We start from the raw sequence: 12,012 nt of genomic DNA, 5'->3' as shown, positions 1-12,012 counted from the left end.
CGCATGCGCGCGCGCCCGGCCTCAGGCAGGGAGGGAGAGAGGGAGGGGGAGCCGCCTGCGAGAGCGCGGACGGCGCAGGCGTCCCCCGCGCTCCTGCTCGCCCAGCGGGTCCTGGCGCGCAAGCGCGGCGCCCGCCGGCCGTGATTGGCTGGCGGGGAGGGGACGCGGGGATTGGAAGGTTCAAAAGGCGGCGGCAGTAGGGGCAGAAGCAGGCATGGCGGAGGGGCGGCTGTTGCTGCGCGCTGTGGAGCGGTGGGGTCTCCGGGACGTCAACCAAGGTGAGGGCGGGTGAAGATCGCGGCCTTTCCCTCTCTCACGAAGACGAGGAGGGGCCCCTAGAGACACTTGGGGGGGGAGGGAGGGAGAGCGAGCCAGGACTCCTGGGTTCTATGGTTACACTTGGGGGGCAGGGCTCCTGGGTTCCCCCCTATAGACACTTGGAGGGAGGGAGAGCGAGCCAGGACTCCTGGGTTCTATGGTTACACTTGGGGGGCAGGGCTCCTGGGTTCCCCCCTATAGACACTTGGAGGGAGGGAGAGCGAGCCAGGACTCCTGGCTTCTATGGTTACACTTGGGGGGCAGGGCTCCTGGGTTCCCCCCTATAGACACTTGGAGGGAGGGAGAGCGAGCCAGGACTCCTGGCTTCTATGGTTACACTTGGGGGGCAGGGCTCCTGGGTTCCCCCCTATAGACACTTGGAGGGAGGGAGGGAGAGCCAGGACTCCTGGCTTCTATGGTTACACTTGGGGGGCAGGGCTCCTGGGTTCCCCCTATAGACACTTGGAGGGAGGGAGGGAGAGCCAGGACTCCTGGGTTCTATGGTTACACTTGGGGGGCAGGGCTCCTGGGTCCCCCCCTATAGACACTTGGAGGGGGGGAGGGAGAGCCAGGACTCCTGGGTTCTATGGTTATACTTGGGGGGCAGGGCTCCTGGGTCCCCCCTATAGATATTGGGAGGGTGGAAGGGAGAGCCTGGGTTCTATAGTTACACTTGGGGGGCAGGGCTCCTGGGTTCCCCCTATAGACATTGGGAGGGAGGGAGGGAGAGCCAGGACTCCTGGGTTCTATGGTTACACTTGGGGGGCAGGACTCCTGGGTTCCCCCCTATAGACACTTGGAGGGAGGGAGGGAGAGCCAGGACTCCTGGCTTCTATGGTTACACTTGGGGGGCAGGGCTCCTGGGTTCCCCCCTATAGACACTTGGAGGGAGGGAGGGAGAGCCAGGACTCCTGGCTTCTATGGTTACACTTGGGGGGCAGGGCTCCTGGGTTCCCCCTATAGACACTTGGAGGGAGGGAGGGAGAGCCAGGACTCCTGGGTTCTATGGTTACACTTGGGGGGCAGGGCTCCTGGGTCCCCCCCTATAGACACTTGGAGGGAGGGAGAGCGAGCCAGGACTCCTGGCTTCTATGGTTACACTTGGGGGGCAGGGCTCCTGGGTTCCCCCCTATAGACACTTGGAGGGAGGGAGGGAGAGCGAGCCAGGACTCCTGGCTTCTATGGTTACACTTGGGGGGCAGGGCTCCTGGGTTCCCCCCTATAGACACTTGGAGGGAGGGAGGGAGAGCCAGGACTCCTGGCTTCTATGGTTACACTTGGGGGGCAGGGCTCCTGGGTTCCCCCTATAGACACTTGGAGGGAGGGAGGGAGAGCCAGGACTACTGGGTTCTATGGTTACACTTGGGGGGCAGGACTCATGGGTTCCCCCCTATAGACACTTGGAGGGAGGGAGGGAGAGCCAGGACTCCTGGCTTCTATGGTTACACTTGGGGGGCAGGGCTCCTGGGTCCCCCCCTATAGACACTTGGAGGGAGGGAGAGCGAGCCAGGACTCCTGGCTTCTATGGTTACACTTGGGGGGCAGGGCTCCTGGGTTCCCCCCTATAGACACTTGGAGGGAGGGAGAGCGAGCCAGGACTCCTGGCTTCTATGGTTACACTTGGGGGGCAGGGCTCCTGGGTTCCCCCCTATAGACACTTGGAGGGAGGGAGGGAGAGCCAGGACTCCTGGCTTCTATGGTTACACTTGGGGGGCAGGGCTCCTGGGTTCCCCCTATAGACACTTGGAGGGAGGGAGGGAGAGCCAGGACTCCTGGCTTCTATGGTTACACTTGGGGGGCAGGGCTCCTGGGTCCCCCCCTATAGACACTTGGAGGGGGGGAGGGAGAGCCAGGACTCCTGGGTTCTATGGTTATACTTGGGGGGCAGGGCTCCTGGGTCCCCCCTATAGATATTGGGAGGGTGGAAGGGAGAGCCTGGGTTCTATAGTTACACTTGGGGGGCAGGGCTCCTGGGTTCCCCCTATAGACATTGGGAGGGAGGGAGGGAGAGCCAGGACTCCTGGGTTCTATGGTTACACTTGGGGGGCAGGACTCCTGGGTTCCCCCCTATAGACACTTGGAGGGAGGGAGGGAGAGCCAGGACTCCTGGCTTCTATGGTTACACTTGGGGGGCAGGGCTCCTGGGTTCCCCCCTATAGACACTTGGAGGGAGGGAGGGAGAGCCAGGACTCCTGGCTTCTATGGTTATACTTGGGGGGCAGGGCTCCTGGGTCCCCTTTATACACTTTGGAAGGGAGGGAGGGAGAGCCAGGACTCCTGGGTTCTATGGTTACACTTGGGGGGCAGGGCTCCTGGGTCCCCTTTATACACTTTGGAAGGGAGGGAGGGAGAGCCAGGACTCCTGGGTTCTATGGTTGCACTTGGGGGGCAGGGCTCCTGGGTTCCCCCTTATAGACACTTGGAGGGAGGGAGGGAGAGCCAGGACTCCTGGGTTCTATGGTTACACTTGGGGGGCAGGACTCCTGGGTCCCCCCTATAGACACTTGGAGGGAGAGCCAGGACTCCTGGCTTCTATGGTTACACTTGGGGGGCAGGACTCCTGGGTTCTATAATTGCACCCTCTTCTCTGCGTTGTGGGTGGGGTGGAGCCAGGACTCCTGGGTCCTATATCCTTTTTTCCCCTGGGAGCGGGGAAAGGAGAACCAGGACTCCTGGCTCCTGTATGTGTACCTACTCTGTGTTTTGGGATTGGGAGCGCCAGGACTCCTGGGTCCTGTATTTACTTGGGGTGTGTGTGTGTGTATGTGCTAGAACTCCTGGGTCCTTTGGTGGTGAAAGGGTTGGGAGGGAGACATCTTATCCCTTATACTGGTGTCTGTGTGTGTGTGTGAGAGAGAGAGTGTGAGTGTGTGAGGTCTGATGAGAATTCTGTGGGTTCCTGGTTGACAGCTGGTTGGCCACTGTAAGAACAGGGTGCTGGACTAGATGGACCTTTGGTCTGATCCAGCATCAGGGCTCTTCTTATATGTGTGTTTGTGTGTGTTGGGGTGAGCCAGGACTCAACTCATTCTCTGAAACAATAAGCAAAGCTGAAGGTGCAATATAATAGGGTGGCAGGATACTAGCATGTAATAAGTAACCCTCAAAGGGGCAATCTTACTTCCATTGGAGACGTCATTGGGTTGCATTCTGAAATAACAAACGGTTTTAGGTTTTAGTATTTGGGGTCGAAGGGTCACAAGCTTGACAAGTCCAATTCTTTCCATGTAGCCTTCTTAAATCAAGATGACTCACATTTATTCTAAAATGGTGGGGGAAACTGAGTTTAAATTGGTCGTCAGCTCCTATCCTTGTGATATCAGTGTAGAAAAAATGAATGGATGCATAAAAGTGAGCGTTTCAATGTTTGCCCTGGAATTGCAGAAGCTGATGTGCCATAATTAGTTTTAGTAAGAGTTTCTAATTTATGCTTCAGGTCGTCTTTCTCTCCTTCAATTCCATAGTTATTTTAAAAAGATAATGGCATAGGGGAGGCTGATTGCTATTCTAGTGAGTCAGTTGAGTTTTTCTTAGGGATGTTTTTAAATGGAAGTGAGTACATGCAGAAGAGTCAGAATGCCTGGCACCCAAAACTTCCAAATATTCGTCATACTTGATGCCTTTTGAGATGTGAGGATCTTCCTGAAGCATCAGAGCAACAGCTGTGTTCAGCTATGTTTATGAGTTTGCACACCCTTTTGGCTATCTCCTTCAAAGTTATAAAATTTTATTCCAGTTCAATTGTCTTGGTTTCCCCGAAAGCTTCCTCAGAATTATAGTCTGGTGAGGGCAAGGAGAATGATCTGTTGGAGATCTCCAATAGAGAATTCTGGGTGCATGGCCAAAGGAAATCATCAGAAATCTCTGGCGTAGAAACACTTCCCAGAATGTTCATAAATTGGAAATCTGGAACATATTAATTTTTTTTTAGGTTTATAGCTCATCCCAGTTTTCTTTTTAAAAAATATTGTCTCCCTTGGACAGATTTGTCATTGTGGTTGGCAGCTTTCTGTTTGTTCAGTGCTCCTCCGTTTATTATGTTTAATGTTCCTCCATTTATTATGCTGTCATTTCAAGATTGTTATTTTATTTTACAAAACCCATGTTTGGGCATAGTCTTCCTTAGGACCAACCAAAGTATCACAAAGTAGTGTGCTAGCTTTCAAGTTTTCAAAGACTCTTAATCAGGCTGTGTAGTACGAAAAGAAGCTGTGCAAAGATAAAAAAACAAAATACGCTAGATGTTGTAGCTATAAGGCCTGTGTTTAAACCCACTGTCAAGATGGAGATTGTAAATAGAATGAGTTAGCCCAGTGGTTCCCAAACTTTTTCATGTCACCGCCCCCTTGGTTCCACAAACTCATGCCCAGAACCAATAAAAATCATTATTCAGAATAGCAGTTTTCATAATAACAATAAAATTCAAAACAGTAACGATTAGTTGAATATTTATTCAAAATCTGAAGCACCCACCACAGGCTTGCCGAGGGAGGGAGGGAAAAGAGAGCGAACGCCTCTGTTTTGCAGCCAGCGTGGCGGGGCACACCAAGCAGGGTATGTCTCTTTATTAGTGTTTTGGTGCTTTTGAAACATTTCAATTCACTATTAAAAGGACTGTTCTTAAACTATATTAATACATGTGTTGATTCTTCCCCTGTATGGCTTGGGACCAAACTACCTTCTCCCATAAAAATGTCCCTGGGTTTTAAGACCTTCTGGAGAGGCGTTTCTCGGAAAAGACCACCGCGAGCGCCTCCCTGCCGCCCCCTTGCCTCTTAGCGCCCCCCTGCCGCCCCCTTGCCTCTTAACGTCCCCCTATGCAATCCCACCGTCCCCAAGGGGGCAGTACTGCCCATTTTGGGAACCACTGAGTTAGCCTCTTCTAGGTGCTGGTTACACACCTAGAATTCTAAGATGAAGAAGCGATGGCACACTCGTGTTTTAAAAAAACATAGAAGTCTGGCTTCATCTGCCTCAAGTGAAACATATAGACTCCTGATTAGGCAGAGAGCAGAAGCAAAAAGAAACATGACAGTCTTTATGTTAGCAAAGCTAGAGAATAACCATGAATAGTGTATTAAGTTAAAAACAAAAACTCATCCATTTTATAATTGATGTAGGTATAGATTTCCCTCCCTTCTTGCCTGAAAAGCACCTTATACATTGTAATAAGTTACATTTTCTCATTTCAGCCTGGATTGACACAGCTTGGGAATTAGACTTCACTGAGACGGAGCCTTTGGATTCTAGAACAGAGGGCTTGATAACGGAGGATGGTTTGGATGCCTTCTCTCAACTCTACAAGGCTCTCTACCCTTTCGCTGCAGATGACCATGAGGCCACCGAGGTAAGACACACATTTGTTCTGGTACCAAAGGTCGGCCTGCTTTATTCTGATTTACTGGTGGCGATTTTAGAATCGAATGCTTGAGAGAATGGCTCCAACAAGAGCATCTTGGAGCACCATATATCTCAGTCCTATCCTGAGTTATGCCCCCCCTCCCAAGCATTAATTTAAATTGACTTAGTACACTACACTGCATAGGGTTGGCTGTTAGCACTTTGCCAGGGTAGTTAAAGACAGTGGTTCAGTCTATCCAGGACTTGACAGAACTCTCTGGTTAGGTCGTAACCCTCATACGTTCACACACCCTAGTTTAAGCATGGTAAATAACTATTTATTTTTCTTTTGTTACATCTGTATCCCACCTCTCTTCCCAAAAGCCCAAGGAGGCATACATGATCCTCTTCCTCTTTATTTTACCTTCACAACAACTCTGTTTGGTAGGTCAGTGGCTGGCCTGAACTCATCCAGTGAGCTTCATGGCAGTGAGGAGTAGAACCCGGATCTCCCAATCCTAGTCCAACACTCTAACCCAGAGCTTTCCAAACTGTGTGTCGCGACATGTTAGTGTGTCCGCTGCAGTGTGTAGGTGTGTCACGCGAACATAACGAGAAACCTCTGAGTCTCTGTGAAATAAGCGATACCAACTTGCATGCATTTTTATGCGGCAAAGGTGCGATTAGTATGGTGCACTAGTATATTCCCCTTCTGTCATATCCGTGTATGCACACCACGGTCGAGGGATCATACAGGCACTGCGCATGCGCAGTATGCATAATCGGGTCGAAACAGCTGATTCCGCATCACTTCCGGTGACGTGCCTGCACCTGAAGTGATGCATTCGAGAAATTCCGTGGGTCCAGTTTTTTGATAGAACACCGTCTCAACCGCCACTCAACAAAATTGGTTCAATGTGAAAAGTCTTGGAAATGTATGTTATTATCTTTGCAAATCATACATTTTTAAAAAATATAAATGAAAGGTTTTCATGAGATATGTTGTGTCGCCATACATTTCGTTATTACAATTTATGTATGTGTCCGTATCTCTTATAAGGGGTTAGTTTAACCTCCGGTTTGCTAGTAAAACTGAATTACTGTGTCGTGAAATGATGCGTGTCTAAAAAGTGTGTCACCAACATGAAAAGTTTGGAAAGCTCTGCGCTAACCGCTACAAACTTCATAACATCTAACCGAGAATGCTTTTCTCTTCAATTCCAAAGAGATCACTCGGCTGCTGCCTGAGTATTTGATGTCACGATATGAGAGGTGTTGTGTTTCCTCCTCCGCTCAGATTTTCTTCTTCTGTTTCAGAGCATCTGGCCTCTTTTTGCAGACAACAATATCTCCCACAGTGCCATTGTGGCCGTATTGTATCACTTTGTCCAAGAGGCCCAGAGTAAGAAGGCCAGTGTTCATCAGCGGTTGTATGCTCTTCATGCTGCTGGGTTGTACTTCTTACTGGTTGAAATCCCAGGTAAGCACAGCGGTTTGTACAGGCACCCTAAGTAGGCATCATAAAAATATGTTCTATTGATATCAAAGAGGCTTTCTTCTAAATCACTAAGCGGCGAATAAGCATTAACTCAAGATGATCAGTCTGCACAAAAAGTGGCTTCCCCGCTCCATCCTTTATGGCCCATAAATGAATGACTTAGTCATCAGTAGTTGTTGTTGTTATTATTATTATTATTAGTAGTAGTAGTATCCCACCTTTTGCCCGATGTTGGGCCTCAAGGCGGCCTTACAAAGTTTAAAATATACATTGGGGGGGAGGGAACAAAACCATAAACATTTAAAATACACAACAAAATTATAAGACAATAACATAGATGGAGGGCCAGATTATTCTCCAAAGGCCTGCTGGAACAAAAAAGTTTTAGCCTTCTTCCGAAAGCCCATCAAGGAGGGAGCCAGCCTAGCTTCCCTGGGAAGAGAGTTCCAGAGCACCGGAGCAGCCACCGAGAAGGCCCTCTCCCATGTTCCCACCAAGCGTGCCTGTGAAGATGGTGGGAATGAAAGAAGGGCTTCTCCAGAAGATCTCAAAGCACGGGCAGGCTCATAAGGGAAAATACGTTCTTTCAAATAACCTAGACCCGGACCATATAGGGCTAATAAAATAATAGCAACAACCACCTCCGCTTTTGTGAACTTATTTGCAAGGCAGACATAAGCTGCCACAAATAATTAGATTGCCACAGTGGAGGACACTCTATTTATTTGTGTGTGAGGGTTGCTGCAGTGCCAGGGCCTAGGAGTGACTTGCAAAGCTGCAGATTTGACTGATTTAGTGTCAGGGGACATCTGGGTTTCAAGCACCACTTAGCCATGACACTTCCTGTCCTGTCTCACTCACTCACCCTGACCTACCTTGTAGTTTTGTTGTTAGTATAACATGGCAATGTAAGGGAGAAAAAGATCCTTGGAGCAAAAGTGTGATAGAAATATAAGCAGCTGGTGAATTGCCTATTAAGCTTCTTTCCTTGGGTAGGGAGCTGGCAGGTGTAAAGGAAGCCCGAGTCAATCAGGTCTTCCCAAGGGTTCCCTCAGGGTGCTTCCCCCAATCCCCCGTATTACGGGACCGGTATAACCTTGGAATAAAGGCACACAAACACACAGAATAACCAAGATAAAAGTTTAATGTGGAAATACAAATACTAATTAAGAACTTGGTTGGTAGCAGCTACAAACATAACAATAAAAAGGGCAATACTGAGAGGCAGAAGGGAAAAAGAAATGAGGTAGATATAAACTAGGCAGAACCACCCACCAATCCATCAAAAAGGGAACAGGCAGCCTCTCCGCTAAATCCCCCCTCTCCTCCCGGTCAACAGCGACCAAACTTGCCTTTGGAAAACCAGCCTCTACAAAACAACAATACTCTAATTCGCTCTCAGCTCCCGGGCTGGGCAGCGGCAGACGTCCATGCCTCCAGGCTGAAGACCTGGCCCAACTTAGTCCAATCAGCCTTTTTATCTCTCTCTCCCTTAATGAGGGTGCTTGCTCTTTCTTCTCACACAAAGCCCAATTAGCCCAGGCAGGAGATAGCCCCCAGGTGCGAAGCCTCTGCCTGACCTCGGGAAGTTTGACTCCCACCTTTTCCCACATACCAAAGCTGGGTCCTGGCGCCGGTTGAACTATAAACAAGCTGGCCAGATTCCTCCCATAAACATATCAAACTATTCTCTATCTATCCGTCACCACTATGGTTTACTACCTGACAAGAAGACATAGTTTACTACCTACAGGAAAACAGATCTAACTCAGAAACAAATGTAATTCAGAACTCAACTGTCTTTTATAACCCCTCAGTCCTTCACAGCAGGCTGTTTTAAAGGTTGCTTAATGCCCCTCTACTGGCCTGTACCATTCTGTGCTGCTTACATTGACTGTTGGTGCTCCAATATATAATGTTGTTTCCTTAATGTGCAGGATCTTATCCCTCTTTCCTTTTCGGCAGGTAGCATAGCCAATCGGGTGTTCCATCCAGTGATGTTCGAAAAATGTCTTCAGACCTTGTCTAAGTGCTGGCCCCAGGAGTCGAACCTGCCTAAAAAGAGGAAGAAAGACAACAGTACAAACTCTAAGGGTGACAGAAAGCGAGGAAGGGGGGCGAGAAAGGAAAACACACTGGTAAGAAAATAATCCGGCATCTGCTGGCAAAAATACTTATAAGAGCCTAAGAATTTCGGACTCCTTCAAAAAGCGATGGTGATTCTTTTAGCACAGGGCAGTCCATATTGAAGGCCACTCTAAAGAATCTAGGAGTTGGGCGTGTGTCTTGCTGCACAAATGTACACCCTTTTCAGTACGAAGACAAAATAACCAGGACAGTGGGGTAAACTTCCAACTTGCCTCTGGTTTTGTGCACCCTTTTCAGTAGTCAGCCTCTGTTGGAAAGTTGACGCCGAGCTTCCGTTGAAGGCTTCCCAAATATATAACGAAAGAACTGTAACACTCAAGAATATCCCACTCGTACAACTTTTGGAAGTCACTTTAATATCTTTCTTATGAAACTATGGGCGAACTTCTTATTTCGCTTTGGTTAAAATCCAGTAGTTTGCTATAGCGTGGCTGGTCAACAGATCAAGTGTATTGATTCCAACGTATCTCAGGGAAAGAACTCTTCATTGGGGGAATCTCTTATTTCTTAGACAATGTAGGCCTGTTCAGACAACACGCTAAACCATGCTGCTTAACCACAAAATGGTAAATGGAATGTGCTATGGTCAATGCATCCCATTAACCATTTTGTGGTTAAGCAGCATGGTTTAGCGTGTTGTCTGAACCAGGCCACACTCCTGAACATGGTGCTAAACTACATACTCCTACAATGGTTGCTCAGTGGGATTGATATAAGTAGTGTAAAAACCTTTTGCATCCTGCACCTGTTCGACTTCCGTTCTGCCTTATGATCTGCCCTTTTGGTACGTTCTAAAGTTTGGTGCTAGGGCCACTGACAACCGAATCGAAAATTGCTTTTTTTATATGGAGTGAGTTATCGGCCAGGAGGCCGCCAGCTGCCTGCTTTGCTCTAGCCGCTCCTTAGTCCACGTCCTGCCATTCCAGATGGATGAGAACTTTGAAGAGGAGGAAGACCAGGAAGAAGAGATTTACTTCTCTGCCCAGGAGCTGCTTCAGATTCGGAATGCCCTCTTCCTCCTCCTGAAAAACCTCCTGCGGTTGCTTTCCAAGTTCTCCCTGAAGGATAGGCCCCAGTGCATGCAGACTTGCATTCAGGTGAGTGGAAACATCAGGACCACATCAACCTTGTGTCGAAGTAGTAGGGGCACGGACCTGCCTCAAGCTGGCGGTCACTAGGTTAGCTGGGTTCTAGAGAAAGCATCAGTTGGATTCATGAAAAATAGATCTGTCTACACCTATGAGCCCTGGTAGCTAAATGAAACCTCCGTCTTCAGTGGGTGTACCCCTCTAAATACCAGGCACCGGACACAGAAACAGGGAAGGACGGGTGAACTACATGTCCTGGTTCATGAGCTTCCCAGAGGTCTCTGGCTGGCCACGTCTAGATGCAGGATGCTGGGATTGGGGTGGTAGATACTCTCTCTTTAATAAATATACTTGCAACGTGAGTGGCATAAAGGGTCCCTAAAGAATGAGCTGGCCTTCTGGGAATCTGCTAGAAGAACAAGTGGACACTTACTATCCTTTGGATCCCGTTACAGATGCTTTTTTAAAAGGGGGGGCATGTAGACCGTTTAGAAGCAAGGAAGGTCAGAGTATTCCTCAAGACCTTGTGTTTTCCTTTTATTTATTTTATTTATTTATTTAATTACGTTTATATACCGCCCCACAGCCGAAGCTCTCTGGGCGGTTCACAACAATTAAAAATAGTAAACATTAAAAGCCTACAAAAATTTAAAAAACATAAAAACAGTATAAAAACAACAGTATCCATTTAAAAACAACAGTTCTGGGGTCCATTAAAAACAAACTTAACGTTGTTAAATGCTGTTAAAATGCCTGGGAGAAGAGGAAAGTCTTGACCTGGCGCCGAAAAGATAACAATGTTGGCGCCAGGCGAGCCTCATCGGGGAGATCATTCCACAGTCGGGGGGCCACCACTGAAAAGGCCCTCTCCCTTGTTGCCATCCTCCGAGCTTCCCTCGGAGTAGGCACTCGGAGGAGGACCTTAGATGTTGAGCGCAGCGTACGGGTAGGTTCATGTCGGGGGAGGCGTTCCGTCAGGTATTGCGTTCTTTCTTCCCTTGATGAAAGGGGGTTGGGCACTTCACAGGTTTCCCAGTCTCCTGTAAATCAGAAAAAAAATGTCCCAGGCACGTGTTGCTGGCACGGGGTGTCCTCTTCTGTTCTTGCCTCTGCCCTAGAGCCATCATTGGGTTGGGTGGCCTACCTGGGTTCATGAGGCAGCTTAGACGAGACCATCTCCCTACTGTTTAATCTAACTCTTAACTTTGCCTGGCTTCTCTTGTAGATCTTCGTTAATCTGACAGGGTTTGAGCCCTGCCTACGCGAGTTTGAGCCTTCAGAGCGGATGTGAGTTCTTGGTCTTGAATCTTGATGTACTATGAGGAATGTGAAGCATTGTAGCTGGGGTGGGAAGAACCCCGTAAACCAGTGGTTCTCAACTTTCGTAATGTCGTGACCCTTTAATACAGTTCCTCATGTTGTGGTGAACCCCAACCATAAAATTATTTTCGTTGCTACTTCATAACTGTAATTTTGCTACTGTTATGAATCGTAATGAATACTGTTATGAATCTGATAAGTAGGATGTATTTTCATTGTTACAAACTGAACATAATTAAAGCATAGTGATTAATCACAAAAACAATATGTAATTATATATTGTGAAATATTTATTTGTAA

The 12,012-nt window shown here is 48.4% G+C and overlaps 1 protein-coding gene across 1 annotated transcript in view; it reads left to right on the top strand.

Moving 5' to 3' along the window:
- NCAPD3 (non-SMC condensin II complex subunit D3) overlaps positions 1-12,012 on the top strand; it is a 65,008-nt gene that overhangs the window by 1,519 nt on the left and 51,477 nt on the right. Inside the window, exons 2-6 of the mRNA XM_063138874.1 lie at positions 5,511-5,665; positions 6,976-7,138; positions 9,122-9,294; positions 10,231-10,401; positions 11,618-11,679. Coding sequence (XP_062994944.1) covers positions 9,154-9,294; positions 10,231-10,401; positions 11,618-11,679 — 374 coding nt within the window. The 5' untranslated portion in view covers positions 5,511-5,665; positions 6,976-7,138; positions 9,122-9,153. The remainder of the gene's footprint in view (positions 1-5,510; positions 5,666-6,975; positions 7,139-9,121; positions 9,295-10,230; positions 10,402-11,617; positions 11,680-12,012) is intronic.

The sequence above is a fragment of the Elgaria multicarinata genome, chromosome 12 (assembly GCF_023053635.1).
Source record: "Elgaria multicarinata webbii isolate HBS135686 ecotype San Diego chromosome 12, rElgMul1.1.pri, whole genome shotgun sequence".
NCBI classification, from domain to species: domain Eukaryota; kingdom Metazoa; phylum Chordata; class Lepidosauria; order Squamata; family Anguidae; genus Elgaria; species Elgaria multicarinata.
Note: the sequence above shows the minus strand (reverse complement) of the source record. Positions and strands in the feature narration are given on the sequence as shown.